The sequence below is a fragment of the Semicossyphus pulcher genome, unplaced genomic scaffold, assembly GCF_022749685.1.
Source record: "Semicossyphus pulcher isolate SPU_LCO1_2020_fin unplaced genomic scaffold, fSemPul1.0.p SCAF_1, whole genome shotgun sequence".
Taxonomy (NCBI): domain Eukaryota; kingdom Metazoa; phylum Chordata; class Actinopteri; order Labriformes; family Labridae; genus Semicossyphus; species Semicossyphus pulcher.
This window is the reverse complement of record NW_027211603.1, coordinates 6,944,190-6,967,861: the sequence shown is the minus strand read 5'-3', so window position 1 is coordinate 6,967,861 and position 23,672 is coordinate 6,944,190. Positions and strand designations below refer to the sequence as shown.

General features: G+C 40.5%; 1 protein-coding gene across 3 annotated transcripts in view; it reads left to right on the top strand.

Annotated features, from left to right (window-relative positions):
* Positions 1–23,672, top strand: part of tspan4a (tetraspanin 4a) — a 165,514-nt gene that overhangs the window by 125,792 nt on the left and 16,050 nt on the right. For all 3 annotated transcript variants that reach the window (XM_069657904.1, XM_069657903.1, XM_069657902.1), the window contains one exon: positions 21,642–21,743. In XM_069657904.1, coding sequence (XP_069514005.1) covers positions 21,642–21,743 — 102 coding nt within the window. The remainder of the gene's footprint in view (positions 1–21,641; positions 21,744–23,672) is intronic.

Below are 23,672 nucleotides of genomic sequence, written 5' to 3'. Positions count from 1 at the left end.
TGACTGATTCACTTCCCCTCTGATGTCACCAGCCCCTAACAGTGGAGCCAGCTCTACACAATGACTCTTACATGGAGGCCATACTGGTGTGAATGTGTGAAGAGAAGGACACAAACAATAGATTAAAAGACTAAATATATATTCTGTCTTTATATTTACTATATTATACATGATTCTCTAAGCCAATAAAGTTTTAGTATCATTATCAGTGATTCTGGCCGTTATCCAATCAAAATCTGATTTTGTGGTATTACCCGCCAGATAATCTCCATTTACAGGTTCTACATAGAATTTTAGAATCAGTAGGCAGGGACGTGGATTTTAGGGATGGCAAGTGTTCTGTTTTCTGTCTATACCATTCTAGACCAATCACATATCAGCAGGCTGCGGCGTATGCAGGAAAAACAGTCCGTGTGGAGTGCAAAAGCAGGCACATGAACGTAATGCCCCGTAATGACATCACGGGTCCCATCAGCGGCTATCTGACGGTGATTTAGCCTCTTATTAATCTCCATAAACACACACCTGCAGCACGTTCAGCTAACAATCTGCTCTAGATCTAAAATTCAACTTGAGATAAATTCCCTGCTTTTCTTCTTCTTGCTGGCTACTTGCCCCGGCATGTTCACAGGTGTCTCCAGAGGCTATATTGTCGCCAGACTGTAGCCGATGGGATCTGAGATTGCCCGCCAGACTATGACTTAATGATATAAAACATAAGTAAATGCAAACTAAGAACATTCAGACATGAGATAAACAGCATTTTAGTACTGTCTTTACTGTCTGGCTCTATTTTTAAATACTTTTTTACTTGTTTTATACAGAGTGTTAAAGAGGAACTGTTTGAGAGTTTAAAATGCTCAATTTCTAATCTAGTGTGCCTCCAAAAGACATACCTGGGGTTATTTACTTTATATGTGGCATGAAAAAACCTTTTAAGATCCTTTTAAGTATTGTTTTGATTCTATCTTCTAGCGTCCCAGGGTGTTTTCAGTGTTCCAGTTTATCTTTGTTTATCAGGACCTGCTGCTTCACACCTCCCTTTTCTTCATGGTATCTCCCTGGAAGCGGCCCTGCAGATTTTTATACAAGCCACAGCCATACCTCCAGTGTGCAAAGCCCTCCAGATGCCATAACTTAACCAGAGTGCAGCAGTGGGTGCATGTTGATGAACTCTTTCCCGGGCTTCAGGGATGGTCACGCTCAGTGGTCCAGTTTATTACACCTGCTTTAGACCTGATAAAAAGCTCCGTGACGCAGCTGGAAGCGACTTCAAACAGCTCACACATCTTCCATGCAGCTGAAACGCTCACCGTTTGTTTCACTTTGTTAGTTCCTTTGGATGATGAAAAGGTCCTCTGGGGTTAACTTCAGGGGGACCACTGAGACTCAAAGTGTCAAAGTGAATAAAAATGAGTCTGACTCAGCGGCGTGATATTGAAAATTGATGTATGGGTGTTTTATGCTATCTCAGTGTGGGTTTACAGCCGTGTCTGCTTGGCTTTATCATCGCCTCAGGGGAAAATCAGCCTGTCAGACAAACATAAACCCAGCAGTAACAGCTGCAGACCACCAGTGATGTGTTGTCTACGGTTAAAGGAACTGTCAACAGTCTTCTTATAGAAACTATCACGTCAATTATTCTGGCAGTAGAAGCAGAAGTAGTAGAAAAAAAGAAGAGAAAATCTGATCTCGCAGGTCCCTTCATTGATTACCGGACAATTTTAGAGTTAATGAACCTCTTAGACGTCTTAAGTGTAATTAAGTAGTCAATCAATGCTCGACAGCACAATACGTATGCTTGTCTTTATGTATCAATTAATGCATTTAGTGTAACAATATGAAATCTGCTATCTTATTAAGTAAGCATGTCATATTAGAACATAAGCCAATATAGAACAATACCCTCTTCTGTAACCAGGCAATCGGTAATACCCAATAAAAATACATCATTTACATCAATGCAAATATCCACAAGCAGATTTTTCAGGGCATTGTTAAGACAGCTTCATAGCCAACACTGGCAAGCCCACGAAAACCAACACAACAGAGCCAGGACATCTATTCACAGTATGCACGTTAGCACAAACAGCTAATGCTTACTCTTGAAGTGAAACAATGTTCTCTGGATCAATAATCCTCAGTGTGCAACAACGTTTTCAGGCTGTTCACAAAACACTCAGAGTTTGAAGTTTCTGTGATGTTATGTTGTATAACAGATTCAAGCTCAACTTTGATGAGAGGTCTGTTATTTTTCCCCTCTTTGTTCTAAGTATGTGCGTCACACATCCATAATTCCCTTTGGCTTAACAAGTAACTAGCTATTTGATGAGAGCTAGCATGTTAGCAGTAAGCTCCAACTAGCTTCACAGCTAACGTTAGCTTGTTGCTTCTCATGTCAGCAAGCCAACAGCACAACATATGTTGTCTCTCTGTGCCTTTTTGTGATTTCTCCAATGACTAGCATGAAGTAGGCTAACATTCAAGTTAAACTTTGTTTGTGCTAATATCCTGCATGCAATTAAAAAAAGTGTAAACTGTTTATTATATTTATTATATACAGTCTATGTTGTTACCAGTTAGGCTTCTGCCAATTTTAGAACGCACCAGAAAATCAGATTATTTCCCTCCTTTTAGTTAATGTCCTCCCCTTCTCTTTGTACATTACACAGATACAGCTTCAGGAGAAGCAAATTATTAATCAAACATTTTCAACTTCTTCGACTATTTCCACCTTTTAAATTTGCTCAAAGCTTTCCTAAAGCAGCACAACAGGAGTGTGAAGGCTAGCTTGTTGAGCAACATTTAAAAGGGCCTGCATGCTCACACAGGTGTTTTAACTTCTAGCTAATTAGACCTCTGCTCAGGTTAACTCAGGGCAGATGCACAATTGGACTCTATGCACCAGTAAGCATTATAAAGGGGCTTAACAGACTTTAGTAGTCTTGTGTATCCACAAAGCATTGAAGGATTGTTGCTTGACATTGAGAAGTATAATGCAATTAAAAGTACAATTCTATTGCATTCAGGTTATAGATCTGAATACTCTTCCTCTCAGTGTAGTAGTAAAGTAGTATTTGTGACAATCATCTCGAGGAGTAGATTCATTTACTCGTCACACAGCCTGCAGGGATGTTAAAAGGTCCCAACAAAAGCGCAAGTAATGGAGTGAACACTGGAATGAAACCAACCAATCGAAAATGCTGACACTCAATAGATACAAAACAAGTGAAATAATTGGCCATCCTTGCTCTAACTCCGTGATAGGTTATCCCTGAGGTGCATATAAAGCTGTTGTGCAACTATATTGATAGGCCTTGAACAAAACCAGATCAATAACTGAGAAGCTGTGTGTTTGGGCACACTGATTTAAAAGTCTTATTACATAAGCATCCTTTACATCGCAACAGATGTACAAACAGTATGAGTATGTACTGAAGCAGTATTTGATTGTGCACGCTCAGACACTTGCACACACTCAGCTCACAGTATCAATCAAACAAATGTATCTTTGAGCCATGAACACTCTTTGATTTTAGATTCAAATCGAATATCTGTTTGACACCAACTGTGATACACCGCAGACTTCTGTTTTCTTTGACTTCAAACAGTTTGCAACAAAGGCCCCGTAGCGAAAAAGGTTTTCCTTTTGACACAGATGGGTTGAAATTAAAAGAAAAAAGAGTCTGCCCTCAGAAACTTTAAAATGCTCCATGTCGTCAGTGTGTGATGTTCACTGCAGTTGTCATTCACCTTTTTTGTTGTACTGATTTCAGGAGCAGCACCAGGGGAGCTATGGGGGGGCTGGATTGTTCAGAGCAGGTGCTAGTGGTTTTTGACACGATAAACTATAACCAACAATATTACTACAGAAAACAAAGATCCTCCTATCCCGGGGATTCAAATTAAACTGCAGGTTACTAAAAGCACAATTAAAGCCATAAGATGAACAAAACAGGTGCAAATACAGACGAACACAACAGCAACCAAGAAAAATACAATCCCAATCCTAGTGTGGATTCACAATATTACTCCCACTTTGAGCTAAAATAACTGTAGCACTGACTATAATTGGATAGGCAGATAAAATTTATGTTAGCATATCTCATGTTAGCTGTAGCTAACGTTAGACTGAGGCACACAGCACATGACAGAAGTAGCTCATCAGATCTCATCATCCTAATTGTTCTCTAACTGTAGCAACGTAGTGTTTCCACCACGTTATTGTCCTCAATGCCGATTACAGTCTGTAATCTTCGCCACCAACATCATCCACTCTTCCTCGTAACGCTGTCCACAACGAGCTGATTAGCACGAACTAATTGTATGTCACGGAAACGATTAGACACTTCTTTGACAGGAAACTTTGCCGCTCATATTCAGTCACACTTGCAATTATATGCACCGACACATCATATTGAAGAACAAGCAGCAAAGGTTAACAGTTATAACCACTCGTCTGGAACGTCATTCTGTTCATTCAAAATATGATATCAATATGACATAGATAATTATAAGACAGATTAAAACCTCCATGTTTATATATTACTGGATTTATTTCATAAATACTGTCGCCACAAAATTACTTAAGACCCTGCTAGCCCCCCCAAATTTCACCCCTTCTAGCTTCCTCTACTTCTGCTGAAGATAGATAGTCAGTGCACTCACAGGAATGGCTTTTGACAACCAGCTGCAAAGAGGTTTGAAAAGTGGATTTTATATTTAGAGTGAGGAGTGAAGAGAAGGTGTGATATGAATGAGAGCTGTGACCTTTACTTACACTCAACATCTCTTATGGTTGTGTGACATTATAAACTAATCAGCGTACTGAAAACAGAGAAATGCGGCAGCTCTTTGTCGCTCACTGAACATGTGTTTTTTCCTGAATGGCTGAACATTGCTCGAAAACGCTGAGTCTGAAAAGAAGCCCTTCATCTTTGACATTGAGGCATTGGCACTCAATTTTTTTTTTAATCAAGTGTTCAGACAAAGTGGAAACAATTAACACCTAACTCTGTGACAAATGTGCTGATTAACGTCATAAAATTTGATCAAAAGCTCCTCAAGAGCTACAAAATTGAATCTGTGCTGAGTTCATTTATACAACTACAAAGTTCTGTCAAAATAATCTTTGAAACTCTACTTTATGTTGCTATCGACCCAATAAATCCTGGTACAATCAGTAGTTAATACAGTTTGCCATTTTTCTGCAGGTATTTATTGTTTTCAAAGAGGAAAATCAATCAATACTATAACAAAACACTGCACACACAAAGCAGGATAAAAATACAAAACTAAAAGGTAGAAAACAGCAAAAAATCTGTCATACAATATTACATCAGTAATTGATACTCTATTTTTAGGGAAGGTTTTGTATTTCAGTCGAACAAAATTAAATACTGATGGATTTCGGGAGTTTATTACTGCTATGTATAATCCACGAATGTGTCTTTTTTCATAACAAGTTTACACTCTTGAAAGTCAGGGATCACCAAAGGTCGCAATCATAGACTGTATAAAAAGATGAACGACATGACAGCTCCCCAAAAGCGAAGCCAAAACATTTCGAGCGCCCGCTGCTGACTGGCTGCAGTATAGGTCATAAAGCCCGCCTCCTCCATGTTAACAGATGGGACATGAGTCAGACTATAAAATCAAAATACACGTCAAATAAATGTTTCTCAAACATGGTTTCTGTCATTATAGTTAGTTCTTATCATGCTGATTTACGTCCAAGTGTTAATTTTTATGACAAGTTTATTTTTAATTAGTTATTTGATGCTGTAAAAAGGATGATTGACAGCTCCGTTGACAAATACGGCTCCTGCAGTCGAGCTGTTCTGGATTAGCAGAGTAGAGGAGGAACGGCGAGAGGAAACGTAACTAAAACAATCACTACAGTCACTGAAGTTTCCATATCTGTGAACGTCTGCTTCAGACCAACACAAGTTCTGCTGTTGAATACGCCAAATGTGTGTTTTGGTTGCTCCACCAAGTACGGTGGCTCCACCCGCCTCTGCTCAGGTCTGGCTCCAAATGACATCACCATTGCAAGATGGCAGAGCCCGTCACGGGGGGTATTTTGGCTTCAATTTTGTACAATGAGAGTAAATGGAGACGCGTTGTCCATCTTTATACAGTCATTGGTCTCAAAGGTGACATATTAAAAGAAAAACCTTTACCTGTTGGCACTAACATAAAAACCTTTGTATTGGCAGTGCTTATGTTTTTATACTTACCTTCTCAAATAGAAGAACATTCAAAGTCCATAGATAACAATAAAAAAATCAATAGTTATCTCAACTTTATGTGCGGCATTACTGTAAGCAATTAAATCTTCACAAAAAAAAATAGTGTTTATCCTATAAATTGAATCTATATTTACGACATTGAGTACACAAAAGTGGAGCTGTTATGTACGTCAAATCTGTTTTAGTGCTGCATGATCCCGCTTTCACTTAGTCAGCTCAACTGTCTCATTAAAACTACAACAAAGAGCAAGAACTTGTGAAAAGTAAGCCATTTGACCTGCTGCGATTTCATCATAACTTAAGCCTCATTTCAGAGAGCACCTACAGTGTGTCTCATCCTGCCAGGATCATTAGTGTCCTCACCTCTACATGATGTTAGATATCAGGTCAGTGCAGCGGGAGGTATTTCCTCTGCTGCTCAGCGGTTAACGTTTGAACGAGGTACCTGTCACAGGGCAGCTGTAGAGGTGATTTCCTATCAGCTTGTGTGCTCCGGGACGAGCCAAGGTGAGGTAATGCTGCTGTAAAAAGAAGTCATGAAGAGCTATGGTCAGGTGGAATCCTCAGAAGACCTCATCCACCTACCCAAAGGACGCTGGTGCGGTTAAAATGAATCACGGCTGCTGCTACATCTGCAACAGCTGATGTAGTATCTATGTATTTTGGTCTGATGGTGCAATAAGTTAAACATGCCTGCTATTAATAATCAGTAACACAATATTTTGGCATCATCTAAGGCCTTTTTGGCCCTACGTATTACACGCATAGACGTAATAAACACACTATCAAGTATTCTTATTAAGGGTGTAGAACATTTTTATGTTTTAATTTATTTATCAGCAGCTAACTCCTCCTGTGAGACATCTGTAAGTGGTATTAAAACAGACATCTTCATATTTTATACAACTTATTTAAATATAAATAGGTCTTCAGTCTCCATGACAACGCCATCCACAGATTTGAGTTTTGGCTGAAAGCTATGGGAGAAATGTAGGCTAGTAAGAGGCTAAAAACTACTAATGGCGCTCCACGGACAAGAGACTCAACATGTCCTCACTCGTCACAGTTATAAACAAGTTGTAACCCTTTATTGCCTACATGTGGATAAACTTAAATGCTTTGCTTTGCTAGCAGTTTGGCTATGGTGGTCGGCAAAACACTTTGGTCCAAGGTAAAATATCTCAACAACTCTTTGTCATCAAATTTGGTGCAAACATTCATCACCCTCCTAGGATGATTTGTAATCACTTAACTTTTTCTCTAGCGCCATCCTCAGAGTAAACTTTTACTCCGTCAAATGCAATGGCTAATGAGCAAATACCTGCAAAAATAATGACTTTGGCTTTTTGTTTGGTGTTAATTAGCAAATGCTAGCATGCTAACATACTCAATTAAAATGTAGACTACACATTATACCTGCAACATCAGAGTGCTAGCAGTCTCCTTGACAGCATACAAGCATGCTGATTTTAGCATTAGCGTGTAGACTCTCTTTGAACACACTTTAACTATTTGTTATTTTCCAGCTCTTCTGTTCTGATGTAATTGTTTCATTAACTGTTAATGAACCACTTTTTAATCATTCTTCTATCTGCTTGCAACAACCGTGTAGTTTGTTATAAACTGTTGTTTATTTCTAGAAAGTGTTATTTTATGTAAACTGATCTCTGTGCTTATCTGAATAACAACCTGCCCTCATCAGAAAATAAGTCGGTTTCTGCTGTCATATCACCTCGTTTCATCCTGTCGGATGTGTTTGAAATTGAAATCCAGGTTTCCCATTGAGAAAATGTCTGGTGGTAAATTCTGTTGACATGCATCATTTCTCCTGAGATTGAGGGTCTGTTTCAGCTGTCACTCTCACTCTCACATCACTGTATTCTCTTCTTGGCCCCGTTTCATGTTGTCAGACTAAACATGGAGGATTGTGGAATAATTTGATAAGGAGAGGGAGATGGGAAGAGTATCCACTTGTGAACAGACCACAAATTCAACCACTCATGCGGTAAAACAAACTACAAGCATCACATATCTGAAACTGCAAACGCACGACACACGAGACCAACTGAAATCCCATTTTAAGCACAGATAGCTCCCCTTTTTACACATCATTACTGTTCAAGCATAAGCCGTCAAGACATTTTAGCTTGTCAAGATGTCAAACCACAGCGCCCCTGTCTGAATACATTTCAAGCCTGAGATATTTTCATTTTGTTTGGACTGGTGAAACGCAATTAGATGAACACCCCTGGCTAATCACGTTGCTAAAACACACCCACGTCTGGGCAACGTTAATATGAGAGACCAATTGAGATAATCGACAAACAGACGAGAGATTTGTTTGCCGAGTCTTGGAATATCTGTGACAAGGGAGCGTGAGTTTCAGTGGTGCAGATAATGTTGAGGAATTGCAGAGACGGTAATTATAAATAATTTAAACTGCAATCTGGTGAAGATCCTGATATTATGAAGGAGCAGGAGAGGGACGCTTTGCAGGAGGAAGCAAGCTGAAATATGTTACCGCTGCTACATTTGAATAAGCATAAAAACATTACATCAGCCACATACACGGAGGAACTGAACACAAATCAGTTACACCTCAATACAGGCAGGGAATAACAAATATTTAGTACATTAATATTTCATGTTTGAATAGAACATTAATGTTTAAATAAAATATTTTATAATAATGTGTCATCTGAAGAGATTTTTGACTGCTTGCAGATACAGCCGAGGGCTTAGGTCTGCTTCCAGAAGTGGCGAGTGAAAATCCAGAGAAAGTAAAGTAAGCCTCGAGGAATGTCAGGCAGGTTATCTTTAAGGCTGCATACACACCCAAACATGTCCACCAGTAAGGAACGGCAATCTGTTGCCTGAGAGGTTCAAGATCTAATTGATTGCAATTTTTTTTAATCAACTCTCGTCTGGATGAGGCTAGCTGAACAGTGAGACAACAATGTTTAAATATTTACAACCTGAAACTAATAACTACACCCGGTGGATATCACACCCTTGTATACAGCATCAAAGAACAAGATTAAAAGGTTGGATATTTCCAAATCATTCTTTCTTTTTTTTTTTAAGAGGCTCAGTGAGATTTATATTGTGGATGGAAAATGAAAACTTGGTTCGATATGGATGTTAATAAATCATAAACATGGATTGTGTGATCTCTGCCTTTTTTAAAGTCCTGAATCATTAATAAGAGAACAAGAAAATAAGTGGAAGGTGAAATATGAGTCAAAATGTTCTACCTGACTGGCTTTCTAAGGGGTTCATGTTTAAGTTTAATTTGCCCCTATAGTACGGCTGTTTCCGTTTTCTTTAACCACGGTGGAACAGCACAATTTTTCTAACCGCAGTAACAGGAACACTCCCATGCGGTTCACCGCCCCATCCCACTGCCTGAATAAATGTATTTAAATGTAACTACAGCGCGTCCCCCAGACAACAAAACATAATCGACATGAGTGAACAGAGCATGGCGGAAACGCAAGTTTATTAACCCCTAAGTTTGTATCCTTATTGTTGAAATTATATCTGTGGTGATTGGCTAGTTGTTGTAGCGGCTCCTCTGCACAGATTTGATGTGCAGAGGGTTTTGAAACAGCGGCGCTCTGACAGCCAGGTTTCTGTTGCTGATTACTGTGCTTTTTAAAACAAGTGTGTTGTTCATAATGTATTGTTCTGTATGGGAAAGATTAAATTACTTAACACATTTATCCATGGCCTCTGGAAAGACACTTAAAAGCATTTCTAATCTGGTGCCGCTGTTGTCAGCACATTTGTCAGTGCCTTGTAAAATGGTTACACATCCTGATGAGAAATAAATGAGTTTGGATGATGTGACTGTGTTATCATTTGGGCTTGATCAGAATAAGGGAGGAAAATAACTTGGGGAATGATTCATGGTTTGACTACTTTATTTACTGTAGGGGATCTTTGTTGTCATGGTTACAATAATAACATCCTGGTTAAGGTTTGGGTACAATAGCTGTGTCCCAATCCACGGGCTGTAGCCTTCGAAGGAGGCGGTCCACGGAGGATGCCCCATTCAAAGCCTGTGTAGACAGTTAAAGACGTCACCAAACGCCGCTCCTGTCGCCTAGCAACAGCTAGCTAGCGGGCTAACTAGCTAGCATAACTAACTTCGCGTAAGTAAACCTCTTATTTTAAAGATAATTTGTAAATGATCAAATCCGGCCTTTGAAGGCTGCGGCCGCTGGATTTGGACACAGCTAATGATGGTCATGCTTTTGGAATAAAACAACATTAAACTATATATGTTACTGCCTATATTTTACTGACTCATTGATCCACACCTAACTCTTTACATTGTACATTGTGTTGCTCTATAACGTTGTCACCTGACTTCCTCCTAAACTGGTGTCACTATAACTACAAGTGCTAGAAGTCTTTGTCACTGGACTGTAGCATGCCGTGTGTTGTTTTGGGCAACATCTGACACTTTCATTATCACTGTTGGGAAGATTTTCATGTTAGTGTGAGTTCAGTTATGTGGACTGTGCCATATTGCAGCCCCTTGATCACTTTTTGTACACTTTAAACTGTATATTTCCAGTTAGATGAACAATGTTACCCTGATATGAACAAAACATTTACTGTAAATGTGGTCAGTATAAAGATGGCAGTAATCTGGGCTTTAAGGTTGAACCCACCAATCCAAAGATTTTCAGTGGAATCTAATAGATTTCTCATGTGAAGCTGACAGGCTTTTACTCAGCTGGAGTTGGACAGCCAGTTTTTTTCTACTTTGCTCCTCCAACTTCAGAGTATTTTATGTCTTTCAAGACCTCTGTTAGATCTCAACTTGTTCATGGTTTGTGCAATTTCTGAACAAGTGGCTCTGGGGTTACAGATTGGAAATGATTTTATATCAACAACAAAGAGTAGTAACTTAGCTGAGAAAAGTCCCATCCACACCATTGTCTTCTCTTTCTGCTGAATCTGACAGTAGCAGTCAAAGGATTAAAGATTTATACTCGAAATCCAAAGAGGACTTATAGCAGAGGTTAAAAATGTCAAACGTGTTGAGCTACAGGTGAGCACGGGATCTTTTGAGGCTTCGCTTGCTCTTTAGGACGACAGACAGAACAGAGCACTTATATATACTGACAATCTGAGAGCTTTGAATCAAAATGTGCACAGAGTTTAAAATGTACTGGACTGCTTTGGATGCAATTGGTTCGTTGAAAGAAATGGAAATTAGTATTGGCAAATGTGTGTGGCCTATTTCCTCCCATTAATTTTAAAAGTCACACAAAACAGTTTTCTTTCAAAATGTTTAATTATGCCGGAAAAAGAAATCCATCACTGTCAATGAGAAGCTGACACAGTCTCTCCTGAGCTAAAACTTTTGGAGTTCAGCCCATAAACAAAATGCTGTTTTAAGGATGTCTAACTTCTGTCCAAGGCCTCAGCTTCAATAAAGAACAGCGAGGTCATCCCTTTAATATTGCTTCATAGAAAATGCTTTGACATGACCAGCCAATAGCTTTTCAATAGCTAAAGATGAATGCATGTAGGAGCTTTCCGGTTATGCATCAAATAGTTTCATAACTTAACCCTATTTTTATTACATCAGCACGGAGAACAGGCCGTGAAAACACAAAATAAACGAGCCCAAAGTGGTATCACAGTGAAAGCTCCTGTTGAACTAATGAGCTCTGACCTTGGCATATTGTCCAACAGCTCATCTGAAATCCTTCAGCTCGCTGCTACCTTGATTAAGGTTGTTCAAGTATCATCTGTTACAGCCACAATTCTGCTAGTCCACTGCTTCCCCCCTTTAGTGGCATTGATTGTCCATTTGCATGGTTTGCCAAGTGTTAATCAGGAACTGATTAGTAGCAGAGGATTGGAAATTGTAATGGATTTGCCTGCATGGGGATTGTAATTGATTTTCCCCACCCAAGGACTAAGATTAGTTACTTACAGGGGAGTGTCTCAAAATCTAAATTATTTAGGGACTTTATTGCTGTGCCCCAGGACAAAATTAGAAGTCACAGACAGCGGCCTGGGATTGGTGACTTGGTGGCGCCATTCATTATCTGAGGAGCTCTGATGGATTTCACATCCCACATGACAAATTTAAGGGTATGTTCCGAAGTTTGTAGCTTTAGAGAAGAGTTCTCAGAGTTTACAAGTATTGACCATCTGTCCTGAAGCAAAGGAATAACATGTGGACTCTTCAGAAGGATGGCATGTCCCTATAACTCCTTTTCTGAAATGTAGTGGAAAACTTCTGAGGCTTTGAGCTCATATACCAAGCAGGAGTAAAGGGCAGCCAGTCAGACTGGGGTATAATGTGTCTGCAGTCGATATTAATGCCCTTGAAAAACCTCGACTCGGGTCCAAATTGGGCTGAAGTCCAGGGAATGTAATCTGGCTCCCTCGGAGGAAGGATAAAAAGAAAGTATTTGCAGGAAACCAGCCCTTTTCAATCAGCACGGGCACTGTATAGGTGAGGAAGGCAGGAACCTGGTGAGACGTTTAGGTTCATTCAGAAAATACAGAGACCAAATTACACACATTTCAAACGACTGAAGCATGAATCAAACTTTTAATACAACTTTGATTTGAGATGTTTCTGCGGTACACGGCCGCCGAGCCTCACAGTGATGAATTCCACACGTCAAGGCTGCGATTTAAGTTATGAATCAATAATGTTAAGATAGTCTTTTTTTAGATTCACTAACATCATTGTAGGAGATGAAGTGGGGCACGTTCTTGGCATCTTGTGGTGAAATAGTAATTCGTCAGAAAATCTTTATCTAATATTATCCCAGATCTTTCCTTCCATTTTTGCTACTTTTATCTTCACTGTATCTCTGATTTCGCCTTCCTTCTACATTTACGACACAGGAAATGGAAATCCAGAGTTTTCTGGGAGCAAGAAAATTTAGCCATTTTTCCTCTCATTATTTCTTCTCCACTGGAATCCCTTTCTTGTGTTTCTTTCAAACAAAATGTCCTTCCTACTGGCTGTCACAGAGGCTTTCCCTTTCTTGCTTCACACTGTTAGTGCTATCTAAGGCACAGCATTCCTACAATATAACCAATTCATCTGCCCAACAGTGTATTTGCTTGTACATATTGTACCCTTCATCGCCTTATAGCTCATCCGCTCCCTCTATTCCCCTGTTTACGTTTTCCCTGCAGCCACTCTCATTCCCCACCTTCATCTCTCGTCTCCTTTTAAAATCCACATCTCTCTGTCTCCTCTCTCCTCTCCTCTCCATATGCGTCTCTTATCTCTCCTTGTATCCCTGCCATATAAATAATTGATGGCCCATCTTTGACTCGCCTGGTGTAGTTAAAGGGCGACCAAAGTCCCGAGGACAACATCAATACCAAGTTAAAAGTACAGCTGGGGCTTATGCACAGTCTGCACGACGCTCTTTCACAGGAGTCACTCTTTACTAATGACCTACTTAGATTCAAATAAAAAGTATTTCTTTTTTGTATTTGCACAACTTCAGAAGACTTAGGGCTTTATGCTGTCCACGCAAATGGGACGTCAGGGCTCCCTGTGCTGGATTCTTACATCACTTTGTAGATAGCTTGCATGCTGCCGCGTGCCAGAGTTGTGACGTCATGCAGAAGTTTCCAGCATGAGTCTATTTATAAAGCAGATCTTTATTGTTGCAAGAAATTACACCCTGTGTCATTTGTCTTGTCATTCGCAATTCTCTTTCATCTCCGTCTCGTTGAGGCATCTAAATCATGATGTAATTATGTTTACAGATCCCAACGCAACATCTAATTTTGACTGAGCAGTGTGATTGGCAGAGAGGGTTCCCACCTGCGATAATATGCAGTGAACAATAGGCTCTGCAATACGTGTAATGATAACTGTGATAAACATGCACTGTAGGCTGGAAAATGAAGGCTTTGAACAATATAAAACCTTCTGTAGTCAAGGATTTTGATAACAATAAATCTGTGACTCTATGGAATGATAAGGGGGTTACTCAAACTAACAGAGTCAAAGGGCAAAGAATCCCTAACAGAGGCATTTAGCCTCTTTTAGCTCAATGTTTTGGTTAAGGAGGTTGTTTCCTCTATGGATCAGCTTCACAGCTCCCATTGAGCCTTTTTCCAGCAGCACAAACCACAAAGACAAAGCTCTGAAGCAACTTCAAACCCGGATTTTTAATCCAACAGTTGGTGGAGACCAAACCTGAGCTAGAAGAAGAGGGAACATTGGACTAATTTCCATCAGGTAGTTAGACATAAAACTTCAAGAGGTAATTGGGCTCTGTGTCTGCTAGATATGTAGGCAAGGGTTAACATTACAGAAGGCGGTTACATGTTAGGGCGCAGAGTCTTTTCTCCCCCGCCCCCAGTGGCCAGAAAAATCAGTTAATACAGCATTTTCATTGTTGTACTTTAATGCCATTTAAATAATACAGCAGCTTATAAGTTACTGGCAATATTTTTTCAGGTTCTTTTACTATACTCTCATTACAGAACAGTTTTGACAGGACTAAATTGTGGTCTGTGGGGGTAAAAATTAAAAAACAAGAAGAGCTTTACTTTTTCTGCTTTAATTGTCTGCATACTAAATGAATCTGTGACCTAAGATTAGGACTGATTTTCATCGGACCTGACTCGAGTCAGGCTAATACCAGCCGTTTATCAAATATAGGGTGAACGCGATCATGACTATACAAAGGAGTGCCGTTGGGCCATATAAACATCCAAGATGGCTTTTGCTGACAGTAGTAGTAGCAGTAGACGTTGAGTACAAATGGCAAGTGTTTGCTAATAAATAATGTCATGCCAAACATCTATGTAGGATGTTGAACTAGAAGCAAATTTGATGTTGGAAGTAGCAACATGGCCGAGCAGTCTTCCTCTATGCTACGACAAACTTTCCCCAGCTCTGATTGGTTGTAGCATCCAGAGGCTTTTTGGTTGGCAACTGATTAATAAATCCTTGGAAATCTAAAATCAACTGAGAGGTTCAAGAGGAATTCGGATTGGTATGGCCATGATGAGCTACATTTCCACCAGTGTGAAAGGAAAACAAGCGAGTCGATTTGTCAGATAAGGAAGAATATGGACGTCTAAAAGCTTCAGCCTCGTAAAGGACATTAAAAAGCTTGCTGAATAAGCTCGGAACATTTGTTTGTTCAGCACAATGTCCATCTCAAGCTGTCAATTTCTTTCTGTTATTTCATTTTGGGGGGGAAAAACTCTAATAACAAGTCTAATGTTGCATTCTGAGATTTGATATGAAATCACCAGACCCCCTTAAATTGTGCCTGGCAGTTTTCTTGAGCAAATGTTCACAGTGCTGTTGTTTTGAGTAAAGATATGAAACTGTCACTGTTTGTTGCAGCAAATATGTTTCATTCTTAGACCACATTTAAAAGAACAAATACAGGGGTAGACAGTCCGTAGGGTCTCGGCTTGGGAACCGCCGGCTGGCCGGTTCAAGTCTCAGTATGGACCAAGCGTGGGGGTGGTAGCTGAAGAGGTGCCACCTCCTTTCCTGGGCTCCGTCGAGGTGTCCTTGAGCGAAGCACTGAATCCCCAACTGCTCAGAGCGCGTGTCCATGTGCAGCCCCCTCCCTCTGACATCTCTCCATTAGTGCATGTCCATAGAGTCCTGTTTGTGCGTGTGTGTGTATTTTCGGGCCTATGTGTGTGTAGAATATTTGTACTAACAGAATTTAAAAAATCTTCTTCAAAAAAAGATTGTTTCAGATATGACAATGGTCCATGTTAGTTCAGTCTTTTTTGATTTCCTCAATAAATCTACTTAACACTGACCACTGTCTGCTAGAGCCCCTTTGTGCCATGCTGATGTATGTTCTGTAGTATTAGCGTAAAGTGCTTGCCCTAATGTAATGCAATTAAAGTAAATGAAGTATAAGCTGGACATATAGTTCATCTTCTCCCCAGATGTTCAGCACATTTACCCCACAGCCACTAGTTTAAGAAACCTGGTTATCACACTACAATTCAGACCTGCAGGCATGTTAATGACCTTTAATAAACGTTTAATACAACCTCTAATATATCTGCGACCATTAACCACAATGAAATCCCCTGTCATGACCAATGGCACATTAATTGCCATGGCTCTATAACATTTTCCTCATATGATCTCCTCCATTACAGAAAAACTTAAAAGAAGAAGAAACAGGGAAAGAACGTCTTTAATAAGAAACTTTGATGACTGATTTTAACTGTTAGGTACAGGAATCAAGGAAGGGCTCTAGTCTCCAAACATTGTGCAGACAGTGAAGTCAGCTTGTTATCCATTAAAGTCTTTGCAGATGTAAAATCACATAGACTGACCTCACCAAAGCTAGGATCTTATACGTCATCGTGTTCTCTGTTGATATGAAATCACACCCACATAAAATTGTCCCTGGCAGTTTTATTGAGCAAATTTTCACAGTGCTGTTGTTTTGAGTGAAAATATAAATCTGTCGCTGTTTTACGACACATATTAAAGTTAGGCTGCAACATCTGGTGGCCGTAGTAGCTATGAGGAAGTAGTATGAAAGTGAAGAAGAATGAAGAGCAAGAAAGTATGTTGGAGAATTATTTTCACATGGGACTTGAAACCGTTTTTTAACATCAATTATGTGCCTAACGTTGCTAACATTGATCAAGTCACACAGAAAGGCCCATGACGTCTGAACCGGGATTCAAACTAGGAACCTTGTAGGTGTGAGGCGACAGCACTAACCACTGCACCACGGTGCAGCCCCCAAACTGTTGTAATGTTCCAAAATAATCAAGTGATTTGGGTGCTTTTCACAACATTTACTGCATGTTCAATGTGTGTGTCCAGTACAGACATGTAGGTAAGGTTAAGTGATTTCTGTCAGTTGTACAGGCTCTAATTTAGGGACCGCTACCTTGGGTTGTATTGAAATGCAGAAACAAATGACCTGTGTGGTTGTTCGGGTTGGAGGACTTTTTGAAATAACTTATTAATACTGTATGTGCCCTGTTGAGTTTTCTTTTATGTAGTTAAAAGTAAATCATAGATATAAAACAATGTTTCCTACTAAAACGTGTTGTTTGTATCCCTGAAAAGAAAGCTGAAAACAATTCCTTCCTCATAAAACACTAGCAAATGTGACTTTAAAGAATACACTGCTCAAAAAAAGGAAACATCGCAGTATAACAACAAGTCAGTTAAACTTCAGGGATATCAATCTGTCCATTTAGGAAGCACAAGTGATTGTGAATGTTGTGGCCACAGACAGTTGCTCTGACCCGATACTTCCTGACTGATTCTTCTTTAGTTCCGTGTTCTGCTAGTGTCCTTGTCACTACCGGTGGCATGAGGCCGTACCTGCAACCCAATCAGGTTGCAGAGGTAGTCCATCTCCTCCAGGATGGCACATCCATACGTGCGGTCGGAAGGTTTGTTATGTCTCCCAGCACAGTCTCAAGAGCATGGAGGAGATGCCAGGAGACGGGCTGGAACACAAGGAAAGCTGGACAGGGCATCAACCCTGCAGCAGGACCGGTATAGACTCCTTTGCGCAGGGAGGAACAGGAGGAGAACTGCCAGCGCCCTACAGAATTACCTCCAGCAGACTACTGGTGAGCATGTTTGTGACCAAACTGTCAGAAACAGACTCCATGAGGGTGGCATGAGGGCCCGATGTCCTCTGGTGGGACCCTGTCACAGCCCAGCACCATGCAGCTCGATTGGCATTTGCCAGAGAACACCAGAATTGGCAGGTCCACCATTGGCGCCCCATTCTCTTCACAGATGAGAGCAGGTTCACACTGAGCACATGTGACAGACGTGAAAGAGTCTGGAGATGCTGTGGTGAAGGTTATGCTGCCTGTAACATCATCCAGCATGACTGGTTTGGCCGTGTGTCAGTGATGGTCTGGGGAGGCCACACAGACCTCCATGTCATAGCCAACAGTAACCTGATTGCTGTTAGGTACAAGGATGAAATCCTCAGAGCGGCGGTCAGACCTTACAGCTGAGCAGTGGGCCCTGGGTTCCTCCTGGTGCAGGACAATGCCCGGCCTAATGTGGCCAGAATGTGTAGGCAGTTCCTGGATGACGAAGGAACTAATGCCATTGACTGGCCCTCTCGTTCCCCTGAACTGAATCCAATTTAGCACCTTTGGGACGTTATGTATCAGTGCATCCGATGCCGCCAAGTACCGCCACAGACTGTCCAGGAGCTCACTGATGCCCTGATCCAGGTCTGGGAGGCGATCCCCAAGGGAACCATCCGCTGACTCATCAGAAGCATGCCCAGACGTTGTCGGGAGTACAAGGCCGTTGGGGGCCATACACACTACTGAGTCACATTGCTGTGAGTTGCCGTGATAAAAATCATGCAAGTTGGATCAGCCTGTGATTTAGAATCCAGCCCTCAGTGGGTCGACGATTTTGGTTTTCATTGACCATTGTTACGCCATTTTGTTCTCATCAAATTATACAATGTACATCAGAAAAGATTTTCAACTTGAGCTTTCTTCTTGGTCGTCATCTTTATTCAATTCTGCAGAACAGAGCTTTTTTTCCCCACTGCTGGCTGTCTTATTAATGGAATGGCATTAAATCTTTGGCAGGAATGTTGCATCACCACATCCTTGTGATTATTTCTTAACATCTCCTCTGCTGCAAATTTTAATGGAAGAGTGTGTGTGAACATGTGAGTGTAGCAGAGAAGGCGATTAATGATGTATTTTATTCATACTTACAGTCGAAATGCGGTTTTATGGAGCGTCAGATTACAGTACGTGAAACTTGTTGGCAGACTCTGCAAGGTTACAACACAGTAGTTAGCGTTACATCCAAGATAATCTATAAATGTATGCAACAACTCACATCTAACATTTAATTTCAGTTGTTTGCTAAAATCAAGGCCATAGCTTTGTTGTGTGTGTTTGAAGTTGGAGGAGATTTAACAAGGTGTTTGGTGTCTGCAGCACCTCGTAGGCTAAAAGGCTGCGGTGGAGGATAGAACAAGGTCAGTGGAGATCAATGCGATTGATGTCTGATGGGATTGACCACCTAAATGTGTAAACAAGGCTGAGCTGCTTTGTGTGTGTAAGAGTGCGTGTGTGTCTGGATCTTGTGTTTGCTGTTTGCTTTAGCGTCCGAGCCCTCCGATTGTATTGTTGATTTTAAAAAGAATGCATTTTAGCTTCAGTAGCGGCAAAGCGTCAGTGTGTTTAAGCTTGTTTATCTCTGCTACTGTTTTCACACGTTCTGTTTGTTATCTTTGATTCAAAGCTTAGAGAAAAAAGCTCATTTTGTTAAATGTTTTTATCTTGTTTGTTTAGGTTCACACAGCCAAACCAGAGCTGCTAAAGTGAACTGACAGGGATCTGCAGGCGGCGTGTTTATCGAACAGCAGCTCAGTAACCTGCCGCCCTGCAGTGTGATGTTGCTGTCAAGGCAAATGAAATTCTCCATTTTAAGTTTAGCAAAGTTTCCCTTGTTGGCCAAAGTTTCTAAGTGGTAATATAATGTGAGAACACTCGAGTACCAGCGTCAGTGCAGACGGCAGTCTCTCTCAGTCCATTTACTTGTGCTAAGCAGAGGAGTCAGACATCAACATCCACTTTATTTTAGCTATAAAACTTTGTGTTAAGAGTGTCTTGGTGCTTAAGTGGTCTGCCATGTCAGCATAAAAACTTTGTAAACTGTCAGTCCCACTGGAAACTGTGCAAACTGTTGGTCTGCCACGAAAGCACCTCACAAAATATACCAATCCTTCACTATATAGAAGTGAATGTTCTGTATATTGCAGGAGAACATCTTCACACTGAACATCCTCTCCTTTCTGAGAAATAACACTGTGCTGCAAAACATTATGTAAAAGAAAATACATAGGGGATATAGATGTATGGGGGATGCTGTGTACAATCAGGTACAATCACTATAATGCACAGACAGCACAAAGATATCCACATGCCAGGGGATATTATTAAGTTAACTTTTGCATATTGCTTTTTTGCTGATGATGTGTGTGTTTATTTTATACATTGAATTATGTATGTTCTGTTTACTGTGTTTCTTGTCTTATTTGGAAGGCATATCCATATTTCCCAACCCGTTATTCATGTATATGCTACTTGAAGCATGTTTACTAACAGTCAGCTATTTGAACCAGGTGGTCAACTAAGCAAAAACCTCCAGGGATGAGAAATGAAGCTAAAGCCACTTTCCCACCGGTCAAAAAAACATCTAACACCCAGCTTTTTTGCTTAATGGGAAAGGTGACAATCGGCATTCAGACCCGGGTCAAATGACTCTGCAGTAGACCCGCGTAATTATCTCCTCGGCTACGGTGTCAACACGCTAATCTCCTACCCCTTTCTGGCGCGATGCTATGCTTCGTCTGTAAGTTCTGCGACTCCTTGTCATCTCAGCAACAAATTCCGCCTGTCTCCGTACAAGCAGCACTCCAACATCGTTCCTAATTTGTCGACTAAATGAGTAATAGATATAATAAAGACCTAACCACCGTAACACCTTCACTGTTTATTAACCCTGTTTCGGGCGCGTTTGTGATGTCAGACGATGAAGAAGCAGAAAAGAAACCGACATGAGTATACTTCACTAGCAATGGGAAAAGAGACAATCGGTATCCATAAGCGGGTCTGCCCTGGTCTGAAAACCCGTGTCAATGCGCTAATTTCGGTGGGAAAGGCGTATAACACAGTAGTGTCAAAAAACTGCAGTCCCTCAACTGACAGCTTGAGGTCGCAATTAAAATGTCCAACTTTACAGCAGAAATTAACTCTGTACAGTGTATTGTTATAGAACTCACATTGTTAAATTATATTTAGGCTTAAAGTTATGTATAATTAGGAGCCTGGCCGCTTTGAGTGACAGGTGGGCGCTGCTAGCTGTCTGCTATGTGTCAACTCTAATTCAGTCACTGAACTTAACCTCTCTGCTGTGTTTGTTTTGGGGATTTCTTCATGCAAATATCAGACAAATAATCTGGCTTGCTGTGTGGTTTATTGTAAACCATTTAAGAAGAATGTTCAAGCTTTTTCAATTAGTGAAATTTAAGTATTATAATTATATTATATGTATATGTATTTATTAGTATACAGTCTATGGGTTCCTCATATAAATTCAACAACTCCTGTCCTTTTATCCTGTCTAATAAAGATAAAAATGCAAATACTTTAATGTTGAAAACAACAACTTGTGTTTGTTTGCTCACTTGTAACAGATTGTATTGTTGTTTTCTCAGACAGAATATGTGTGGTTATTTGTTGCCACTTGAGTTCAAATCACATTTGTTCTCATCTGATGAAAATGGGAATAAGCAGGTGGAAATTACATTTGCTAAATGATCTTATTTTCTGTTCTGACAACCATTTTTCCCTGTCTTGTTATCTCAGATTGATCACTACGCACAGAGAGATCTGAAGAAGGGCCTCCAGCTGTTCGGCACAGAGGGCAACGTGGGTTTGACCAATGCCTGGATGATCGTACAAACTGATGTAAGATGCGTTTGTGGGTACAGTTTGTCTCTCTTGTCTCGTCGTTTCTGAGGTCACAATGCTTTAGAGAACTTAGGAATCCTGCTGTGAGCATCACGGCCCATTCAATATTAACTTCAGTGCCATTTAGCATCTCTGGCAACACATCTTGTCACGAGCTGAGATACATGACGTTTTGACTGCATTATTCATCCTGACAGTGCTTACTTTTGCTACTGGCAAGCATCCACCATTTGTACCACTGCGATTACATAAATTAAAAGAGAGTAGTCAAATATTGAAGGGCCATTTGATTTTACATTTCTCCTTTTTGTGAAAAATTGGAATAAAACACTGCAATCCTTTTTGTAGTTAATGGGATCTGGACATTTACAAGCAGGCTGGTAAAAAATTAGAGCAATCTGAAGTATATGGAAAACGTTCCTCCTGACAGTAACAAACACACAAAGCTTTTATAGTTTAAACACTTCAGTAAAACGCTGTCAGAGAGATTAATGCAAACATCACAGGCTCTCTGAGGTAATCTTTGTTTCCAGCTCTTACTTTGATGTGCTTTTTTGCTTTGGAATATTTATATTTTTAAATTCCGCTCTGAAGAAAACACAATGTGAGAAACAGAGATTTTGGAATTAAGGATAGCAGAGGACGGTTACCGCTGCTGGTGAATGCCTTCAGGAGACATCAAATGAGAGATCGGAGACTTGAGGGCTCTCTGGACTTTTCTTCACATCACAGATACCAGTGTTATGGCTCGTAGTTTGCTTCCATTAGCAAATGTGTGGTAAACGCTGAATGTTTGGCTCCAGTCTGCGTCTGTGTGCATGTGTCTAATGTCTGGAAGGCATGCTATGTTTTTGTGCGCCTGTTTGTCTGCTTACTGTGACTGAAAAAAGCATAAATGATGTTAGGGAACTGTATTGGTATGCAAATTATACATGCAAATGTGTTTGTGAGTCTGCATGTGTGGGTGTTAATGTGCAGAGAGGTTTTTTTTCTGAGTACAAGGTAATAGTATGATGAGGCCGTGTCTGAATTAGCCTGGAAATGTTTGTATGCAAGCGTGATTGTGGACCTTTTTGTGTTGTCAGAGAGCTGCGGTATGCGTGTACTTTATGAGGCTCCGAGTAGTCTGTAAGAGAAGAAGAGCATTAAAAGGCGGCTCTTATTCTGTCACCGCTCTCCTTCCCAAGCCTCCTTCATACATGCTGAGTCACTGAATCGATAATAAAGCAGATGTCCCTGGAGCAAAGTTCACCCTGAATATTATTAACGACTGCTTATGTAATAGAAGCGGATCTACATACAGGAGAAGAAGTAGTAAAAACATCCACAAGGTGCAGAATGCGGGTACAGTAAATCAGTGAGGGTCACATGCAACTCTGTTTACTAATTTTTCGAGGTAATATTTAAAAAATCACGACCCGATGCAGTTCAAGCTCTTGATTTGTTCCCTAACTTTAAAACTTTGCCTCAGATTCTTTCAGCTAATTTACATTCTGCCGTTGTTCATGATAAATTGCAAACTTGATAGAGGGAGGGTTAAATTAACACACGATCTCTGATTCTGTGCACGCTGTGGCGTTGGGAGCCGCTCGGGCAAGCATTACGGCTGTGTGGAATTAAAGTCCGCTGGATGAACAAAACATCAGGGGCACTTTATCTTTTCGAGAAGTCCACTGATGAATTGAATTGTGGGCAAAGACATGATCCCTTATCAAAAATCCATAGCAATCACAAAGGGAGGAAGATGTGGATAAAAAGAAGCAGGCGAGTTAGAAAACGATTTTAGGGCTTTGAGACAAACGAGATGTGGATTGTGCAAAAGCACTGCAGCTCAATATCAGGAAGATAAAGTGTTTGTACGTTCAGCACATACAAAATATTTTGGTCAGTAAATCTTATTGTTGGCCGGTGAATAATTCTAGCTTC